We start from the raw sequence: 22,400 nt of genomic DNA, 5'->3' as shown, positions 1-22,400 counted from the left end.
CTTTGAGGACAGCTGCTTCAAAGCAAGTATGCAAAGCTGGGAAAAGGGAGTGAATGAGCAAGCTTGAACCCTTTGAAATATTTACTCTTCAGTGAGTTTGGACAGGAAGGAGGAACATGATGAGGCCTTAGCTCTCCTGAAAGTTAATAGCATCCTCTTGTTTTATTAATAGGAAAAAAATGATATTACTACTTTGACATTTCTTTTGTTTGACAAAAGCTGGAGACACTGATCTAAGTATTATACCTTATGTAGATACACACAAACATATGTGAAAGTGATAGAAAAAGGCTGTAAGAGTTCCGTTTGTTCCTAAATATTACCAGGATTTTTTTCAGGAATACTTCAATTCCCTGTAAAACACATTCAATAACTGGATCAATAGCCATCATTTATAGAACATGAAGCGTTAAGAACGAATCTTTTACAAGGTTTGCCCTATTGCTTGATGTCCTGGCAGCAGTTCGTCCAAATTTCAAACTGGTCATGGAGCTTGAGCTTTTCTTTTGGCTCGCTGCATCAGATTTAGATCTGCGTGCCCTGATGAAAATTCACACTTGGCAGGGAACAAGTCCCCTTGTCACGAAGTGTGTATCTACTCCTGTGCCTGAATGTATTTACACAGCCACTATTTGCAAAGAACTGTGCAGTTAGCCTCCAGTTTTTTCTCTCCTGGTAGTGATTTTTTGTTGGTTTTCTTTTGTTTTTGTTTTTGTTTTTGTTTTGGGGGGTTTTTTTGTGTTTTTTTTTTTATTTTATTTTTTTTATTTTTAGCCCAAGCTTCAGGTTTTTGTTGGTAAACTTGAATGTTTTCATGATATATTTCCTTGTCCTTCTCTTCTGAAAACATCTTATAGTTTCACCTAATCCATTTCTAATTTTGCTTTTAGAGTAAGCTACAGTTACATAAAAATGGGTGGGCTTCCGTCTCTCCAGGTGACCATTTTCTCATCAAGGTATCTTTCCAAAGGACTCAACATAGCACACTTTGGATGTCTCAGGCCACAGCCAGTGTTAATCATGCAGCACTGTGTTTATATGAACTCCTAATTGCAAGGGAAACTTTTCAAACATAAAGAGAAGGAACTTTTTTAAGGGAAACTTTTGCAAACATAAACCAAACATAACTTTGGAGTTTTTATTTGGGGGCTTCATTGAATTGCTCTATGGAGCCAATAAAACTCAACGTGGAGCAACAGCTCCTGCCAGCTCAGCCTGAGAATGAGGATCCCAGTAACCAGGCATGCCCTTCCTGCGTGCATGGTATTGGATTTTTAATTGCATTTAGTGTAAAGGTAATCAGAGCTTGCTAATAGATTTAGGAAGAATAATTTTGGAAAAGATAAGCCAGTCTTGAGTCAAAAGTTCATTGGTTTTGAAAGGATTGTAAAAATATTTCAAGGGAGGCCTTAAATTCTTGAGTGGATTGCTATTTATCTATGGTCATGCACATGCTAAATAATGATATTAAATAAATTACTCTCCTGTTGTGTTTTATAATAAAGCAAAGCCTTCCAGCTATATAAACAACACTTTATTTTTCCAGCATTATGGAATAAAACAGGGAGAGGTGGCCTTGTGGGTTGACTATTTGAGGTTCATGACTGAACAGTAATTTCCAAAGCTGAGCCTAACCGAGATGGTAAGTTATGCCTTTTTCTCTGCTCACTCATCCAAATTAAGGCAACTTTTGAACAACCTAGGCACATTAAATTTCATATTTGGTAAACCTTATGTATTTCCCATCATGTTGGATGGAGCTGCAGTGTTTTAAAAAAGCAATTTATTTTGCTATCTTTGAAGTAGCTGGTGCATTAGTAACCCTGCCACCTTTGAAATTAAACAGGGTTTTGTCTGCAGTTTAAGCACTCTGAAGTGTCTTCTATTTTTAAATCTCATATGAGTATTGGAAATGCCTTCAGCTCTCCTGCAAATGGGTTTTGTTTAATGATTGCTGTTGTCTCTAAAGGGGTCTTGGCATTTTTAGTCAGTTTGTAGTGAAGCAATTATTTTTGCTAATTGAATTTATAGGGGAGTGACTTGGGACAGGGAGCAAAGAACATCACATAGTCATGGACGCTTTAGGGTTGAGAATGTCATCCAAAATATGGGATAGCGACCTTTGTATTTCAGCTTATAAATATCTTAATATGTGAGTCGTTTTAATGTCTGTGATGCAAAGGCTTCATTACTTCCTCAAAGTAAAAGTGAAATATTCACTTTACATGTGTAAAGCTTGCAACAGAAGTGCCCTAAGTGATGTTTGCCAAAGCACATTGTTTGCGGTACACTGCTTGTTATCATTAACTACTTAAGTACTACATTGGTGAGTGCAAACACTAGAAAGATAGATATCCTGTCAGATCCTTCTGATTACCTGAGGTTTTTCACAACAAAATCGGAGCAATGGAAGGAAAGATGGCTTTGAGCCAGACCTGAGGGTCTCAGGTGCTTGCAACAACAGTAGATGTTCATGCGTACTAGGAACATAGAAATGTCCCAACCTTTTCTTTGCCAGCCCATCACTGACTATATCTTAGAGCAGTGTAAAAAGTGCCTTACTGTAAATCCTTTGATGTAAATCATCACCAGACACGGCATTAGATAATTTTCAGGCTAAATCAACCATTTATTTCCTTCAAAGAGTGTACAAAACATACTAATTTCTGCTGGATTGTATTGATAGAAAAAACTAAGGAAAGAAGGGAGCTTACTAATTGCATAGCAATTGAGCAGTGAGATAGCAAAGCTTTGGGAGAAGATGAAGTTAAGAGAAAACTCAGCTACATTTTAGAGAGCACTCACTCACTAAGTTGAGATAGTCCTGTTCAATGTACCTCTACTGCCAAGAAAGGAAACCAAACGAGGTTGTATTGAGACTGGCAAAATAAGTAATATTTGAAAATACCATATGGATAACATTAGTCAGTTGCTATTGGACAAAGTGAACTATGAGGTTAATGTAGGATGGAAAATCCCATTGATAATGTCGATATATGCCCCACAAAATTGGCTGCCAAGGGAACAAGGGAAGCACAGCTCTGTTGACTTTAATGTGTAACACAAGAGACCTGGAGCAGTCAAAAAATCCGGTTACTGAAAGATAGTACAGAACCAGATGGCAGGTATTCGCTAAAATAGCATGTGCTTGAAAAAGGACTTCCCTAATTTCTCTGTATGACTGGATTTGTATCGCAGTGTGTGCATCACCAAATTTCCTAAAACTGTGAAGCAATCTGATCAGCTCTGTTTGGGAGTTTCTAAGTGTCACATATTGTAAAGTACTGATTCTTAGAAACTGCCAGAAAAGTGTATGAAAGAGAAAACCACAGAATCCCTTTAAAATACACCAAACAGATGAAGCAAGGACAAAAATCAGGTGGCAGAAATTGCATTTATTTTGCATTTATGCATGAAATTTTGCTGTAAGCAAAATGATGCTTTGCCACCACTTAGCACCATTATTGCTGCACTAACATTCCCTGAAAAAAACTCTCCTTGCCAATGTATTTCTGTTAATTTGACAGCCTCTGGTAACATGCAGATCTCTCTTGGGATGTTAATATGTCCGGGGCTGAAATGAATAGAGTGTGTAAGCACGGTTTATAGCTCATTTCAAAATCATTTTCTTCTTCAGAAGATTAAAAAAATTCCTATGCTTGGTTTGAACTTAACACTACCCAGAGGATGGGGAATGGAATAAACACAAACAAAAATTGGTCAGCATCCTTGCAGCATGCTGTGGCACATGTCTGGTCCTGGGAGGGTTGTATTAATTTGACTGAAGCACCTTGTGAGAGGAACAGTGTTGCTGCAGAGGAAGCCTCCAGGCAGAGTCAGGTGCAGTGTGCCCAGAGCTGCAGCACAGTGTGTATTTGCCACATACCTCTGGACGCTGGTGAACACACAAATTCTTGTGGGGTGAGCGTGTGTGTCTAGCAACTGCTTTGAAAATATCAGTCCTCTGGAAGTATCAGGGCTAAAGAAGCAGACAAGTCACTGTGCTCTTAAGTAAGACATTAGAACCAGTGTTTTTTGTCTTCCATCTGATAATCATGGCCTTGCTCTTTTGTTAAATTTCCACATTCCCATGAAAATGAAGTTAGGATGTGCACAGAAATACTGCCATGCATTTTGTATTCTTTCTAGTGTACTTTTCATCTACACATCACGGAGCAGAAAATGAGACACTTGCACTACCCCAATTCTCACAGGGGATCATTAGGATTCCCCACTGTTGTCTAATCATGTGCTGTCCTATTGATGTGTAGTCGATTGATAGGGTAATTGTGTTTTGTGCAGTAGATCTCGCTGGAGTGCAGCAGTGCCTTGGTTTTAGTTACAAGAAGCTGGTATGGATTTTAAGCTCTTCAACGAACAACAGATCTCTCTCTGCTTTACAAAATATAAGCACAAATTATGGAGGGATTAAGTAATGGATAAAGGAACACTTAAAATATATATATTTGCAGATGGGCTTCTGTATGGAAGAAGTATATCAGATGCATGCCAAATCAGCTGAGTTTTTAATTTTTATAATGCTGGAAGGAGCTGACAAATGACACTGCCGGTCCATTAGAGGGGCTGCCTTAGCAGCTGGAGTGTGTCTGCCATAACACACTGGACTCACAAGAGCTGAAGTTCCTGCTGTGAGCCGGGGAGCTGCAAGGCCTGAGCATCACCAGAGAAAGCTAATGAGGGTGTGGAAGGAAGAAGTTGTCTTCAAGCTCTTTCTTTAGTGTGTATACTTTATGCCCTGATCTACAGTCATTAGCTCATTGGGGGTAAAGGGAATAAGACTGTGGCTGAAGCTGTGCTGGTTCCCCAAACCTCTTTGGTCTTGGCATTAGTGCAGAGGTTTTTCTGCAGACTGAGGGAGCGCAGGATGCGGCAACCTAATTTCCAGCTGTACGTTAGAAAAAGAATCCCTCAGCACCAGGGCAGTTACCGTGAGCCCCACAATGCCTCATGGGTGTAGGTGAAACCTTATTTATAAAAGAAAACCTTTTCCCCACAAAGCTATAGACAGACTGGGTTGAAGGAAGGCTCGCTTATTTCACAGAAGTAGCAAATTTGCTGATCCTGTCCACTTCCTACAGTCTAGCTCCTCAGCCTGGAAAGTGCTTCTGCCTTTGAGGGTTTCTACAGGAGGGGACCATGCTCTCTGTCACCTGCTGGGGGACACGCTGGGGTGTCTGGCCAGGTTTGACTTTTGCTTTCTTGCCACCTCTGTGGGGTACACTGATCTATTTTGAAGCTAGTGATATTATTGTACTGAATTAAATTAAACCGGAAACCTTCATGAGGATGTGGGAATGTCTCTCCGGTGCTGAAGGGCAATATTGATTAGCCCCGGTGTGAATCTAAGAGTGGCAGCACTGGAAAGGTTACTTAATATTATTTTGTGTCCGCACATGTGTTTTGCAAACTGCCGCTTTGAAGGTCAGCCATTTGCACATACGGCTTTTGCCAGGTTTCCTGTCCACCTTCAGCTCATAGCCAGGCCAGCCATGGTCATTTCCTCATAGTAATTTGTGAGATTGCATTTGAGATGAAGGCAAGAAGAAGGGCAGATTATCGGTGATAGCTGATGAGGTTGTTATGATGAGACATTAGCTGGGGATAGGAGAAAAGTGAGAAGATAATGCATTTGCCTGCCTGTCTGATAATGATGTGGCAGGTTCTGTTTGTGCATATATATCACCAGTAAGTCAGCGTGTTGAGAACCACTAATGGGAAGGTTATAAAGGCTGCAAAGTTCTTCCAGCTTCTGTTTTATACAGATGCGCCACAGTACGAAATCATGAAATTTGCTTTTAGCAAGTTTTGCTTCCTCTTATTTTAATGTACTTTGTATACTAATGTGTTCTATTATAAAACTACATTTTCAGTGACCCATACATTTTCTTTTAATGTGCAGCAGCTTTCTCAGACAAGGCAGGGACATATTTTTGTTCAATTGTTTTAGCAAAAGCAGGGAAAAGGAGTGTATCGTGGTGGATTTTGTGTACAAAGGTGCATCAGAAAACTATCAGAAATAAGACTTAAATAAGAGCTCTGTGACATACATAAATGTTTCTTATATCATTTTTGCTACTCTTCTTTCTTATATAAATTTTATTTCCCTTTTCCCTAGTCCTTCTTTAAATATTGGAAAACTCATATGAAAAGATGTATGTGAGCACAGTCTGATCTTTACTGTCCAAGAAAAATCATCACGACATCCAAATGCAGAATTCTTTCAGTCTACTGACTCTACTGATCAAAAAAAAAAGTGTTTTAGTAAAGATTGGGAGGAACTATAAAGGTCCAGTAAGATTAAGAGGGTTTTTTGGGTAGATGTAATGACTGAATAAACAGTCGTTTGAAATGGAAACGAAATCCTCAATTTAGCCATTAAAGTTCACTTAATAATTCCGCAGTGAAGTTATTTTTACTGCTATAAGGTAAAAAATCTGGTGAATATTACTGTAACATCACTGATGTTACACATGGAGGTAAAAGCAGAGTATTAATGCTTTATGTAAAGGTAGAGGAGAAACACAAGAGATTTGTAAATATTATTTCATATTTTTATTCCTTGATAGAGACATTGAGGGGATATTGCATTACCATCTCACTTTGTATTAGAAAATATAGGCGTATATGCCAAATATAAATGGTTCCCCGTTGTTCATTGTGGCATTTTCAAGAAATCCTCCAAGTCTCTGTTCCACTCACCACTCTCTTACTGCCTGCAGGTAGATAATACTTGATGAGTCATCATCTGGTTTCTGAATTTAAGAAAAATAAATATCCATTTGATGTGAAAGGGGCTCTTCCCACAAAGAGAACTTTGAAGTTTGCAGATTTGTCACAAGTTGCACGTCTTATCCTCACAATATGGCTTTACATGTTATAACAATGAAGAATGCAGTCTATTACTGCCTCTTCACAGTTGTCAAGACCAACCTGTTAACAGGGATGGATGTGTATTTGAGGTAGTCAGCATGCTAATTACTGCTTCCTCAATTTGGGAATTCCAGCTTGTTCATCAAACATGAAATACCAAAGTCAACAGCAGTCTGGCATTTAACATTTTCATATTACCATCTTCACTGTTACTGATATGGGTTTTTAAGTCATATTTGACATGACTAGTTGCAAACAGAAGTTGGTTTTCAGTGTAAGAACAGCTGTTAACAGCAGATTGGGAATGCAGGAAAGAACAGATGAATTGCCCAGGCCTGTCAGTTGCCACACCAGAGGGATATAGGAATTAAAATGTCACTGTTTTAGAGGGGGGGTGATCAATGTGATTTTGAAGCCTGTCTCCACCTCACTCCAGGTGGCAAAATATTCCTGACATCAGCATTAGGAAAGACACTTGTATTATGTCACCTGTGAATTGGTTGGAGACTTAACTTGTGTGGAGAACCTTTTGATAAATCATCAGCTGAAATTCTCATCAGACTCATAGAAGAATTGCAGTATTGGTGCACACTCACCAAAATTCAGTATTTCATAGTGTGGACAAGAAAATGGAAATCTCAGCGGTAGACTCATTTTGCAGGAAAGTAACTAAAGGGTGTCAAGCCCACCTCATTCCAAAGGTAAAGGTTTTAAGGTCAGCTCTTATATACCCCAGTGCAGAAGTCTGAGTTCGCACCCAGTGGTGCTGCTGACTGAAAATGCAAATGAAAGTATGAAGTGTTGGGCTTAGTTTAAGGTTATGCCAGATACCCGTATCTGTAATTTAAGATCTTACTACACTGGGAAATGAAATAAAAAAACCAAAAAGACCCCAGAAAAATCTCCAGCCCTTTCTGACTAACTGTTGCCTAGGCTAAATCAATTGCATATTATATATGCAGCATTAAGTATTTAAAAAATAATTTAAAAGTATCTATTCTTTTATTTTCCTGCTAAATATTATAGTCAAGATTTTTTCCTTCTGTAAGTAAAATTACAAATATATAAACTTGTGCCAGGATGTGTGTCCTGTTGGACCTATATATTCACTAGAAGCACAGGGATCAGCTAGGATAGGGATCACCAACCTATTCCATGCCTATAATTGAATATTCCTCGTAGATGATAGCTGTTTGACTGACATTATTGACTTGAGCGTAATTCCATTGAAAACCTTATACCTTGCATCAGTTTATCTATATGAGATCATTGACATGATGTAAAAGATTCTCATGAATTTCACCAACTGATGGGGCCATTCAACTGCTAAAGGAAAAAAAGCCTCTTAATAGTTAATTATACACAGCTAGCTGTAATATTAAAATTGAGGGCAGTGTCTCGATGCGTGTTTCCTGTCATAGTCTGCAATACCAACACTAATTATAAAATGAAATAGAGTATCTGCTGGCCAAATTAAACCATCCTTGTGATTATCCATTTTAATGAAACTTAGTAGAGTAAGTTTTTGAAATTATTGAAAAAGCTGATGTGGTTGAAAGACTGGTTTAAAGAAATAGCTGATTTCTTTCAGTGGACAGAAGGCAGGAAAAACTTTCCAGACATCTCCTGTTACCTTTTTGGTGAGGACAGTGTTTTTAGATACTGCACAGCAGAAGGAGACAAAAACATTTCTAGACTTTATAAAAGGAATCCCTGAATACATATGTCAGTAGATTGGATTGGATTCAATATCCCAGAAAGGTATTGGTCAAAGGTCTGCTGCTCTCAAAAGACCAGAACAATTTAATTAGAAGTGAATCTGCCCTTTGCCCAGATTGAGGTGGACACTGTGGTCACGGGTGCTTGTACATAAACAGTCCAGGAGGAGCGCGGAAGAGGGGCGGTCATGGGTGACTTGCCTCAGGTCAGAGTATGATGAAACTTTATCAGATTGAGTCTGCTTCTTCTCGAAATGTCAGTCAAAAGGCCTGCCCCTTCCAGGGGACTCTTTTGTAAGTCACAATGGTCATAAGCACAATTGGCTTCTCTAGGGGTAGTGCTTAGGCTGGAAGGGTGATCGAAACACCTTAGGAGTAACTGTGGATAAATGTACTAAATTTGCACATACAATGCAAATCTGAAAATCAAAGCAGGACAAAAACACAACTGCATGAAAACTTGGTTGTATCAGTAACCTGGCAAGCAGAGTTTAAAAAAAGAAAGTGGCCTTTGTTCAGCACATTGCCAGCTTCTCTGTTATGTCCTAAAATATTTGTTCCAGTTAACTTTCTCCAGATGTCGGTAGGGATTTCTGCATGAGCAAGGACGGCATTCTACTGACGTCTGTACCTTTTGAGGTGTATCACTGCTTCATTCTGTGGGGATTTGTACCAATGGTATCTCTCCATAAGCCCAGCTGTAGTATGTACTCTTAAGAATTCATGTTGGTTGTAAAATTTCTTGACTAAAATGCAGTATTTCCTGTGAATTATTAGTAGAAGCCATCCTAAGTCTGTTGTCATAATTTACATTTCCTGATTTCATGGCAAAAATGCTGTACTTTTTAGGCATCTATTTCAAAGGTCAGCATGGAGTTCTGTCTCAATTCATATATGAGAAAGAAAAATAATAAATACAGGAAAGCGTTGCTTTCCATTGGCTTTTCCATATATCTACTTCTTGTTTTTACTTCATTTACAGCATAAGGTTTCAGGGCATGAAGCCAAAGTGGAGCTTTGCATCAGCTAGACTCACTTGTATATAGCAATTCCTTGGTTATCACTTAGCTTCTCCTTTTTTGTGCTCCTTAGATTCTAAGGATAGCTTTCAGTAAGACAGCTAAACGCAATATGAATGCACTTGGAGATGAAAGTCCTGCCTGTTAATTTGTTCCCAGCTCCTCCTCTTTACAGTTAAAAATCTACATCATGTAGGAATCTGAGTGCACCTGGTTTTGGCTTCTAGCTGCTGATTCTTGCTGCGTCCTAAGAGTGTGAAGCAATAGAAGAGCTTTGGCTATGCAGAGGGAAAAACTGTAAATATTATTTGAATGCTAATTTAATTGTGCTTTAGTATTTTTAAGACATTTTTGCTATAGGACTTATTAGTCTTCTGGGTTGTTGCATTTCTGTGCTGGTGTGACCTGAACAGAGAGAATGAAATCATAATTTCCCTTCTGGTGGGGCCGAATATAATTTATTTGTCTTCTTATTATTGGAGTCTCTTAACAGGAATTAAGACTCATTGCTTTAAAGACTCATGCATTTAATAACAAGGATTTGATGTGTTCTGATCTCAGTGCCCATATGTAGTCTCCTACAGATCAGAAGCAGTGCACAGCTGCAGATGTTTGTGCACATGAAGTGCCTTACAGGACCACTGCCTAACTGCGTACATTCTACATGCTTTCCTTCTGATATGAATCTAAAGCTGCCAACAACAGCGTGGGAGCAGCAAAAATGAAAAGGAAGGGAAGGAATGTTTCCAATAAAAGTCTGTCTCCCTTGCATAGTCGAGGTGACAGTAAGCGTTCCAGCTTTGAGGGCTTTCAGTTGGCATTGTATGCAAAAATATTTCAAACTGGGGAGAAAAAGACAAATATAAAGAGGAGGAGGAAAGGATTGCGGCACCACTGGGCTTCATTCAAATTTGCAGCCCAGACTGTGAAGAGGGAAGTGATGACAACTGCAGAGTTAAATGTGCATAAGAGCAAAGTTTCCCACACGTGTTCTCATCCATATCACAGTTTGGGGTGCTTGGTAGTAGAGGCTTGGGCTCCAGCCAGTAGGGAAGCAACGCCAACCACAAAGTTCAGATCTGGATCCAAACTTCTGCATGTTTGGGAATAGTTAGCCCTCTGGTTTGAGATTTTGCTCATCTTAACTATGCACAAAAATAAGTAAAAAATGAACAAAGATGATTTCCAAGTTGCGGCTGTAATACTACAAGCTCCTTAGCAGTTTTGATTAACCAGGGGATTACACAAAATTTTGTTGTGCGTTTTATTTTATATTATTTTAACAAATTTACTTTATATATGACAAATACTTTGTCACTTGTATTGCATTTCAGTCTCAAATGAACCTGAAATCAGGTTTGGAGTAAATGCCACTTGTGTCTCTGCATTAGATCTTGTGCTCTAGGGAGCACCTGGTTATCTGCAGGAGGGAGCGAGCTCCTGTCCTACTCTAAAACCAGCTCTTTAACCCTACTAGGGAAAAAAAGACTGCCTGGGAGCCACTGTGCTGGCAGTGGTGTGGCAGCCACTGGCCAGTGTCACCAAACCACGGGTCCTGCTGTGGGCTGAAATGGCTGTATTGAGATGCAGCATGTTGTAGGGTACCGCTGCCTTTTGCTAACCAGCTGTCCTTTCTGCCTGGGAGGTCTGATTTCTACCTCATTTCTGGGGACTCTGCTGCTATTAACATAAATATAGACATACTGTGCTCATCTTCCTGACTTAATTGGATGAGGGAGAGCGTGCAGAAGATGATGGAGACTGCTTAATTCTTTTGAACCTGAGGGAATGGCTTTGACTGCTGGAGTTGGTGTGGCAACTGCCTATAACCTTCTCCCTTTTCTCTTGTGCTTTCCTTGTGGCAGGAGCTGCTTAGTTCTTGGAGGTGCTAGAGAGACCCTGCTTCTTGTAAGAAACCCACTTTTGCTAGAGCTTCACTACCTGAACTACTAAAACGCAGTTCCTCTGCACACTGGAGTTCTGCCTGATTTGGGGTCCAAAGCATGTCCAGCAGAGACTGGAATTATGTCAATCACTTTTCATTTCATTCCATTTGAACCACAAATAAAACCACCACCAATCATTGAAACAATCTTGCATGTGTTGATCAGACTCTGAAATTTGCATTTATAGCTACAGTGATTCATGACATATTATATAAATATGAAGATATGATTTGCTTTGGTTTTGTTGTTTTTGTAGCAAAAGAAGCTAGTGGCCCTTTGTAAAAACTCAGTAACTAACTCAGGGAGACTACTAAATGGCAAATATCTGTCTTGAAAATAAGACTGTCCCAAGCCCCTTTATGTCCTGGTGGTTAAGTAACATTAAGTAGACAACTGAGCAAACACACTGCAGAAGTCTAACAATAGATAGGTATTTGGGAGGAGTCATTCATGGTGTAACATTTTTTTTGAAAGCATAATCTTTTTAATGTAAGCCAAAGAGTTTTTTCCTGTCACTCAAAAATAACACATCTAAGTAGTCTTCATGCTCCTCCTAATTACACTAACTACTGATTTTGGATTAACGTGGTTCATTCCAATACAGACTGTTCATGTTAAGGTGCAGTTTGCATCAAAATGATCCTATCTTAGGGTACTACTGTATATGATATAATTTAATTAAGGAGTAATCCCTTTCAAAATTGGTCATTAGTGTTAGCTAAATTTGCTAAGTTTGCTTCAAAAGATTAATGCTATAGCTATGGTAAGCAATAACTAATTTCATGGGGATTTATTGCTATTAAAAAGTATAATCAATTTCTAATAGCAATACTTAATTTTTTAAAAAGGCTGTAGGTTACTTGAGTGCACTCAGATGACTTTACAATGGATATTTTTCTGGCAGATGAATAATTCTCTGCTACTCAATTCAGTTTTGAGTTCTCAGATTTAGCACTTCAATTATGCATTCTTCATTTGTTTTATTAATTGGTTATATTTGACTATGCTGAACTATACATGCATGAATAATATATGACATATTATTCATGATATTTTCCAATGTGACAGGCTCTGGTTACTCATGAGTAGTACAGTATCTGTCACATAATAAACAGAGTAAAGCGACTTTATGTAAGCTTGTTCTAAGTTCTTAAACGTAATTATCTGAATTGTTGAAAGGAACTATGTGTTGAAACTAGTCTGATGCATGATGTAGTAATTTGAGGAAAGAAATTCTTATGCATCAGGTAGAACTCTCCAAAATACATTTATGACAGGAACAAATGAGATAAGTGGAGATATTCTGTATTTAATACAAAGGTTGAAGCTGGCTGAGATTGTCATGCCAACCCTTGCTTTTACTAATTAGTGGTTCATTCTTTCTGGGCCAAATTATCTGCTGCTATAAATTTCTGCAGCTTTATTAACTTCAGTAGAACTGGATCGAATTACACAGGCGTAGAATTTAGTGTGAAGAAGGATTTATTGCTGCTGTGTGTAGCTGAAGTTCTCACAGGATTGGCCCTGCATGATAGGAAACACATGACTGATGAATTCCATGAGGTGCAGTACGCTGGAACGCCTGGTTTCATGTATCCTCTGGTCATCAAATGCATCAACCTCAGCTCCCTCTCAGTGCCTTCAGGTGCAAATGTTCTGCCATGGAAATGGAAAAAGAAACCTTCTGTCTTGGTTTGAATCAAACACAACAAAACATTCCAGATTGCTGAACTGCGGTCTCATTTCAGGTGAGTTTGAGGTCTGTGTGGCTGGTGTGTGCCACCCTGGGGCCTGGTGGGACCTGTGTGTAACTGGTTTGTCCCCTCGTCCTTCACTCCTTCTGTGCTGCCTGCTCCCCAGCTCTCCTGGTGCACAGAGATATCTCTGAATTTGTCAAGCCTATGAGAGTCTGACCGCAGACTTCGTAGGTGACAGGGGAAGGTGAGGTGACAGTCACTGAAACTACAGCTCCCATCAAGCTCCAGTGCTTGAGGATGGCAGGTTTTACACTGAATTTGAGTTATTCTTCTTGCAAAGCAGCATCACATAGGGACTGAGGCAAATATATTCCAGCACTGCCATTAAATATTTTGAGGCTTTAATGAACTAAGTACTTTTGTTTTAATTGAAAGTGCCAGAAAAAACACTGAAATTTTCAAATAAAAAAATTCAGAACATTTCATTCTGTAAAGCATTTTGATTTTAAAAAAAACCAATTTTTCCTTAGGGTGCATAATGTTACATTGGTCTTGTTTTTACATGGCAAAATATTTTTCAGTGAAAATATTTCCCAGATGATACAGGGCTTCTGCCTACATAGAAGGAGGAATAATATTAGCAGATAAATTTTGCCACTTATTGAGTTCCATAAAATGCATACCCACCTCTTTGAACTTGCAGAGTAGCTTAAAATAATTTTTTAAATTTCCAAATATTTTGTTAAATCCTCCTCTTTGGTGCTCTTTTCCCCCTCTAAAGCCTGTATTAGCACTAATTTATACTATTACTTTTGTTATGTTCTCTTCTGGTAGTGAGGATTAGATTCTGCTTTCATTTTTTAAAATGCAAACTACTGACCATGTAGTTCATTACGTAGCATGTAAAACTGCAGTTCACTTGCGTCTTTTTGCGAAGTTTTGCCTTCCTGGTGCAATACAAAAAGAAATCTGACTTCCCCAAAAAGTTCTTATACGCAAAGGGAATTTTGGGATACTCTAAGAGAGTGAATTCAGTGGCTTTTTATAATCTGAATTACACACTCCATTAGGGAATTACCCAGAATAATAATACTTTTTTTTTAGGCAGAAGTAGTTAAGCTTGTAGAGCAGTGAACCAGTTCAGTAGAAAAAGTTCTGCATGAAAATTCATTGCAAACAATCGATATATAGTAATATCTCCATTGACTCCACTGGCATTGTGCATTCCAGAAGATAGAGCAGTCCAAGCAGTCAGTACCTCACACAATACAAATTAATGTACACTTCCCTTTTAGTCTTACTATATTAGATATGTCATTTGGCTTGCATCTGTGCATTGGTTTTCATGCTACAGATGCTATTTGTATTGGGTCCAGGGAAGCATAATTATCAGTTCATCCAGTGTCCTGACTTTTTTGACACAGGTATGTATGTGGTCACGACATTGTTACATTAGTCATGAAGTCACACAACAGTAGTGCATCTATTATTTTATGGAGATGTATGAATGAAATGCACTATTAGTATTGAATAAATGAGCTTCACTATGGCAATTTTTACATATGGAGAGTATGAAAGGAGATCTGTCTTTCTGTAATATCTGAATAATAATCCCGAAATGTACAAAATGCCTAGTAGAAATGTGGTTCCTGGAGCTCTTTTCCTATACTGAATGCTAAATATAGTCTTCTGAGACGGAAGAATAAAATCAGCACTCAGAGCATATTTGTGTTAGGGCTGTTAAAAGATTTGCTTTCCATTCACTACCAGCATTTTTGCTCTCACATTTCTCATCTGTTTACCTACAGACTCACCAAAGGGCTTCATTGTGTGCCCTCTTCCGTCACGCAAATGTGCTGGCTAGCAGAAAACCAACAAGAACATTACTGCATTGATTTTCTTTCATGCCTTCAAGCCATGAAGTTTCCATGATTAATATAAATCAATATTTGTGGTAGAGCAGAAGGTGATCTGCATAACTGTTGATGAAAGAGAGAACACTGAAACTTTCATTCCATACTCTTATTTTTTACAAATTATTACAAATTTATTATTACAAATAACTTATTAAGTTATTTGTAAGTACTTATCTCGGTGGAATCAGAGGATTCCCACTGCACCAGGCTTCATACTGTGAAGCTTGAAGTTTTTAATGCAATATTGGCAGAATTTCCTCAGCTGTGACCCCCTCAAAAGATTTTAGCACAAGGAAATTAAGAAATGACCTAGAACCTGAGCTAGATCCCCTGCTTTCTTACGGCTTGTTAGAGGGGAAAATAGAAATAGAATAGAATAGAATAGAATAGAATAGAATAGAATAGAATAGAATAGAATAGAATAGAATAGAATCTTTCAGTTGGAAGGGAACTACAACGATCATCTAGTCCAACTGCCTGAGCAATCCAGGGCTGACCAAGTTAAAGCATGTTATTAAGGACATTTACCAAATGTCTTTTAAACACTGATGGGCTTGGGGCATTGACCACCTCTCTAGGAAGCCTGTTCCAGCGTTTGACCATCCTCTTGGTACAGAAATGCTTCCTGATATCCAGTCTGAACCTCCCGATTAAGGCTATTAAATCGTTCCTTGAGGATTGAAAGAGTTGTGTACATACTGATGATGCTGGGCTTTTTGCAGGCTAGAAAATTGCAATCCTAGCTATCCTCCAGCTTATCTGGTCTCCTCTGTAATAACAAGAGGCCCCGTTCAGTGGTATTTCCTTTCTGCTTTCCTCATGTAGGATTCTTTTCAGTCTCTTTTTTACCAACCCTCTATAAAGAGATCAAAAAACAACAACTGTGAACTTTGAAATTGTAATTTATAAATTAATCTGTTAAACATATGTGTTCATATATTACATGTATGCAAGTAAGCACAGCGTAAGAGTTTTATGCAAGTGATAGGGGGAATTAATTTCAGGTAAACTCTTTATATATGTTATAGACATGATTCATAGTTCAAGTTTCAGCTAAGAGTCCACTAGAAGTTTTATTCTTCCTATGCTCTTTTTTTCAGGGAAAAAAAAAAAAAGCAGCTATTGCTATGAACTTGGGTGTATAATCATTTTAAGGCTTAAAAGGATGTGTACGGATTTTGAAAACTTAAAAATATTGGTTTTCGAAATGGAAGAACTCCAGAGTGTGGTTCTTGCTCACATTTTTACATTTTTTTGGCTGCTTGTACAAATTCTGCTTAGAAAACTGGCCTGCCACACATGTGGCATAATGTACATTAGAAACAGCTTTGCAATACTTCACTTTGCTCACTGTTACTGACTGGCTTTCTGTCAACAAATCCACCTTTTAAAACCTTCACACATATAAGTAACTCAGTGAAAACAGGTCTCTTTATGGGCTAGTAACTGAACATACTGGAAGTAAATGGTGGTTCTGTATCTCTTTAAAGTTTTACATTACTTGAAGGGAAACTATATTACAGCCAAGCTAGGAACACTTTTCGGGATATGTATGTTTTTTATATATCTAAAAAACACGGCATAGCAAATGGTCTAATCTGCCTATCACAAGCTGTCTTTGGACCTGGATAAGTATGTGAAATGTCAGCGATCACAATGCTAATCTTTGGCAGTTTGTTGTCTATGAAAAATGTCTAGTCTTAAACAAACATCAGTATTGAAACACTTTGTATAGAATCTGCATTTCAGTGTTTAGATATATAGTTTTAAAAGTAAAGAAATGAAAAAGGGAGAAATGGTCACGTCCGGCCCATCTACAGCATGAACCGAGACAGGAAAGAAATAAGTGATTATATCTTCACAAACTTTATGTAGGTGTCTGTGTAACAGAAAAATTTTGGTTCTTTGTTTCTTGGTGTTAGAAACGGATGTTTGGTGCAAGTAGGATGCATTATTAGTAAAGTCAGATTGCTTGTATTTTTTGATAGAATTAAGACTGAGAAATGTATAAGGTGAATCCCTGCAAGCTAATACTGCATCCAGTAGTGTGAATTGTGAAATATGCAAATTATATGTTATTGTAGGTAGCAATTTCCTTTTAATACTAAAGATTTTTCTCTCTTAGCTCTCACACTTATGTAATTTGTGTGAGAGTTGTAATAACTGGTGCAGAAAAAATTTTGCTTGTGCTGTATTACTGCACAGCTCAGCGTCCCAGAAACAATGATTTGCTTGAGATAGATCTGATGCAGAAGTGAGGTTTGCGTTAAGTCCCAGCAGTTCCCAAAACCATCTGCAGTTTCATTGCTCTTGTTCTGTACTTGTCTTTTGATACACTGGTATTCATCCCCACCAAATGCTTGTCTGTCCAGTACTTTTTGAATCACTACCTTATCTTCTTTTTTTGAATAACAGCAAGGACAGGTAGCTGTGTAGTTTCTAATCAAGAAAGAATGCTAATGAATTATACAGAACTTCTGACTTGCATTTGACACGTTATAACAGCCTGCCAAACCCAAGTCACATTTCAAGGGGCAAAACTATGCACCTGTCATAGCTGAGGCCTCTGCAAGAGTCAGTTTGAAGATATGATTTGCTCCATCTTGTAAAGTACCTTTTTATGATAGATATTTCCTTTTTTAATGGATTAAATAAGATAATTTGATATTTTCTTCCTTCTGCCCAACCCAGACAGCACTGGGCTTCATTTCTGGAAACACTATTATTCTTTTGCAGAAGAAAATCCATTTCAGGGATGGTGTTTAAATAATCATTGGCAGCATGCCCAAAGTATTGACATTGTCTCACCAGGACTCTGTACACCTGCATGTCCATGCAATGTCTAATCTTATTTAGCAAGAAATTGATTTTATTTAAGTTTGTTAAATACCGACTGTTACATACTTCTCTTTGTGGTTATATAGATGACCTGGAGCCTAGACGTACCATTGGCAGAAACACTATAAAGACTGATGATTTATGTCCCAACAAATGATGGCACAATTTGTAGATGTAACATAAGGAACCACATACGATTTCTTCACTAGACAGCGATGTGTGTCCAGCAACATTAAATCAAATGGGTAGAGTGATTTTATGATGTAAAACAGGGAGTGTTTCAGAATTTATCCTCAGGTCTTTGGGTAAGGAATTACTCATCGTTTTCAGAGGATCATAACAATAAATTTGCCTCTGCAATTTGACCTGATTAGCAGATCTTGGTACAGAATTTCTTTTTTTTTGAAGAGATCAAGTCATTGGAGAGTTCTTTCTGTCTTACAAGTGAAATGAGCAGGAAGGAAGTGTCAGCACTCCGAGGAAATGTTCAGCCATCTTAGAGCTTTCTACATTTTCTGTTACATACCTGTATAAGAGATCTGTACAGCTCTGGGAGATACTGTTTGACTTCATGGAAACAAGAAAGGCTAAATCCCCAGCTCGTATAAATCAGCCTTGTTTTACTGAATCAGTAGAGCTATGCACCAGCAGACAGGCTGGGTGAAAGTGCACATTGGAAAAAGGAAGCTTATGTGCATGCAGGTATTACTTACTATGCATGTTAGTAGTAATTATCAGTAATACAGTCCTAGTGGCTCCAGGGGATATATTAATAACTTTTAAAATAGAATTAATTTAAAACATAAAATATGTTTGAAAATAAAAATAGGATTAAACTAAAAAACTAAGGCCATAGTTGTGTACAGTTGCCACTGGAAGTGCAAACCTGGTATTTTATTTTATATATAACTCATTCTGTATTTTAATTCAAACTTTGGTTTATGTTAGTTTTGGGTTTAATTTATTTAAGGGTAAATTGTACCTCTTTTTTTGATTGACTGCTACTGCTGATTTATGTGATCAAAATTCCTCTCTGGTCCTATTGCCTAGTTTCTGTCATATTGTCTAGTATTATTTCTGCGGTGCATAAATCCAGTACTTGGATTCTCCTGCATTTGCACAAAAACACTTAGAGAAAGCATTAAAACCAAAAGAAGGGGGAAAGGAACTGTTGTCACTAGTTTTTCAACATGCTCTAGGATTCGTCTCAGTTCCTTCATTCCTCCTAAGAACAGGTGGGGAGTTTTGAGGGTTTATTCAGGCAAAATACTGTGTGCAGGCAAAACAAGGTCACGCCTGCCTCCTTTCCAAGGGCTCATTCCTCAGACCACTCCCAAGAAACATCCTTGGCAGTGGACTCAATGAATTGTCTCAACAACGGATGTTATCCAGGAGAGAAAAACATCATGAACTGTATGAAAGCCAGTTACACCTAGCAAACAGTGTTTCCTGCAGTCCTCATCATTGCCCAGCCTTTTGGACTGATGCACGATTAACTAGAGAGTTGATGTGAGGTGGCGTTCACTAGAAAAAGTAGGAGGTTGACACAGATGCAATAATAAGGAACAGGACACACAGAAAGATATGTGAGTGCATACATCATGAATTTATAGTAATAAATCTATGCAATGAATTCCATGTGTTCAAAAATTATGAAAAAATACTTTAAATATTTTTCACTTTCCCTATAGAGTTATGCTTTTCTTATGTCAAACCTTGATCTACAGTTCTATGGAAGGAAGAAGCATTTGCAATGTTAAAACAACCCCTTTCACTTTAGATTTAAAACAGGATGACAGAAATCTAAACATTGTATTAACCAATATTGATTTCTCATTTCTTTTGGAGGGAGAGGAATGAAAGTAATGAGAAATACTGAATTTAGTTTCAAACCCCTTATTCTGAAAGTTTAGTCTTTTATGTGAAAGAAGTGCCTGCTGACATTATTGAGTACATAAGTCAATGACAAATCTTCCACTGAATTAAATGGAGCCACAATTTCATCTCAAGATATCAAAACAAATCTTTATGTATGTGCTCATTTGCTTTCTGTTTTAACTTAAATTTAAAGCTTATGAACTGCATGTTGTGTTATAAATTTTCTGGATTATGCCGAGGAGCATATTAGCGATTACAATTTGGCATGTACTTTAACGGGAAGAAACTAAGCTGTTTATCCCTTTCCTGGAATATTTTGGATCAATTGCTTGATCTTCTCTGAAATTAATTTCCTCTACTTGAGTTCAGTTACATCTAAAAACACCACATAAGATACAAGTGGGACTGAAAGCAGTGTGATGGCTGTTGTTTGTAGCATTCTTAGCAGAGGACTGCATTGGTGGAAAGTCAAAGCAATGTAATTCATTCACGCCCAGTCTGGCACAGAGCAAGCATAATATGTCATTTGGGAACTAGTATGCAAACAAAAGAATGTTGTTACGTGACGGACAGGTCTGCATAGGTGTTTAGATCCAGCTGACAGCTACAATATATGCTAGGCAGGTACTTCTTTTCAGAAAAGGGAAACATAAGTGTTTTACCAGATCACATTTATATTCTGTCTGGGAATCCTCCTGCCTTGAGAGAATCCTACATGCCCCTTCCTGTCATCTGAGGTTGTTGAGTAAGCATCCTTGACCCACCCCGTGCATGATAACATAAAGTTGTCTTTATCGTGTATTTACACTTAGCTGAGATGTGTGCATTGCACCTGTAAACTTACCCAAGTGGACTCAAACAGCATGACTGTCATAGCATACACCCCAGTGTAGCCTGTTCAAGCTCACCTGCATGCAGCCAGCTGGCCAGTATCACAGCTCAGCTGCTTTGGCTGCTGTTGGGATTGAATTGAAAATTAATTGTTGAAATTAATCTGACTTGCTTAGACGCGCTGGTGTGAGTTGCAATCCAATTTCTTTGTAGATATACTGTGAAAGAACCTGAAGTGGGCTATGTTAGGCAATGTTACAGAATCTGCCTCCTTACTTGCTTAGACCATTCTTGGGAAACATTTAAATCACAATCTTGGTGCAGAAGCACTGTGGCAGTCGCAGACCCAGATGAAATACTGAAGGTCACTAAAGAGTGTCTTTAGTGTTGTCACAACAATTTATTTGGTTATTGAAATTGGGATTCTGGTCAAGTTTTCTGTTTTAGTGACAAACTTTACAACTCAATGTTAGATGGTAATAATACAGCCATTATAACTGCTAAACTGGCGATGTATTTAGAGGCTGATAACCATTAGTGAAGGTACTATGATAAAATAATGAGCAAATTCTACAAATTCAGGATTATGGGGATTGCATTATTGCTGTAAATGCAGAAATAGTTATTGTCAAAGATAAGGAAGATTCTCTGAAGGTATGTTCTATCTAATCAAAACATTTCCCACATGAAAAAGTAACAAAAGCAATAAAGTGATAAAAGCAACATTAAGCTGTACAAAGATGTGATATGCAGACAAAGAACCACTTTAGAAGGAAGGTTTCCAGTTATGAAAGACAATTATGGCTGTTTGGTCCCCTCAGAGTTCATTAACAAACACTTGGGAGCACTGATTAGGGCCTGTATCTTTGTTTTTCCACTAGCGTAACAGAAATAATTAATGGCAAAAATGTGAAAAGATTGACTAAGAACTTGGTATTAGTTTATGGGACATATTCTTAGCTTTAAGCTAATTAAAGTGAAACTGAAAAACTCTTCTGATCCTCAACAGTTGAAAATTTTCTCTTTTATGTCGTTTGGAGACCATTTAACAATGCAGATATCATAAGGGAATAGCAGAATGGTTATTTAATTTGTTTACTCCCTTTGGTGAAGAACTGGCTTTTAAGACCTTCACTAATTTAGATCTTTACAGAGCTATAAGAAGCCAAAAGCATTTTTTATTTATATTTTTACTGTCTGTTATTCTGTTTAGGCTTCAAAGTTTGGACAAAATTAGAAAAAAACCCTCTCATTTAGGTTTTTAAAAATAATAATAATAATAATAATAAAAAACAACTGGAAAAGCTCCTTAAGATTCTGCAGTTTAAACCACTCTTGCTTTTGTCTGATCCTTCCATTATCAATATGTCTTTTCCCATGGTTCATAAATTTCCAGTAAACCTCAGAGAAATATTCCAAGACCACAGATAATGCTTAAACCATTAAACCACACTTAGACCATGTTAAATTAAACCCAGCCCATAACAATTATTAATTATCTTAAATGCTTCCTCTTTAGGCTTCATTTCCACTATTGGCAGACTGAGTTTGAGAAAAGCCAGTGATCTGAATACCAAGGAACGCTTGCAATTTAAAACCAGGGAAATTAGCAGTTATTTCAGATCTAAACTGCAAGCAATGTCAGTCTGTTTTGCTTCATGGATTA

General features: G+C 37.9%; 1 protein-coding gene across 3 annotated transcripts in view; it reads left to right on the top strand.

Annotated features, from left to right (window-relative positions):
- Positions 1–22,400, top strand: part of SMYD3 (SET and MYND domain containing 3) — a 422,465-nt gene that overhangs the window by 282,371 nt on the left and 117,694 nt on the right. The window contains exon 10 of one of the 3 annotated variants that reach the window (XM_074168177.1): positions 8,732–8,743. The exons of the other annotated variants lie outside the window; for them this stretch is intronic. Coding sequence (XP_074024278.1) covers positions 8,732–8,743 — 12 coding nt within the window. The remainder of the gene's footprint in view (positions 1–8,731; positions 8,744–22,400) is intronic. 3 annotated transcript variants of the gene reach the window in all.

Source organism: Numenius arquata, chromosome 2 (genome assembly GCF_964106895.1).
Source record: "Numenius arquata chromosome 2, bNumArq3.hap1.1, whole genome shotgun sequence".
Lineage (NCBI taxonomy): Eukaryota > Metazoa > Chordata > Aves > Charadriiformes > Scolopacidae > Numenius > Numenius arquata.
This window is presented reverse-complemented; position numbering and strand designations above follow the sequence as displayed.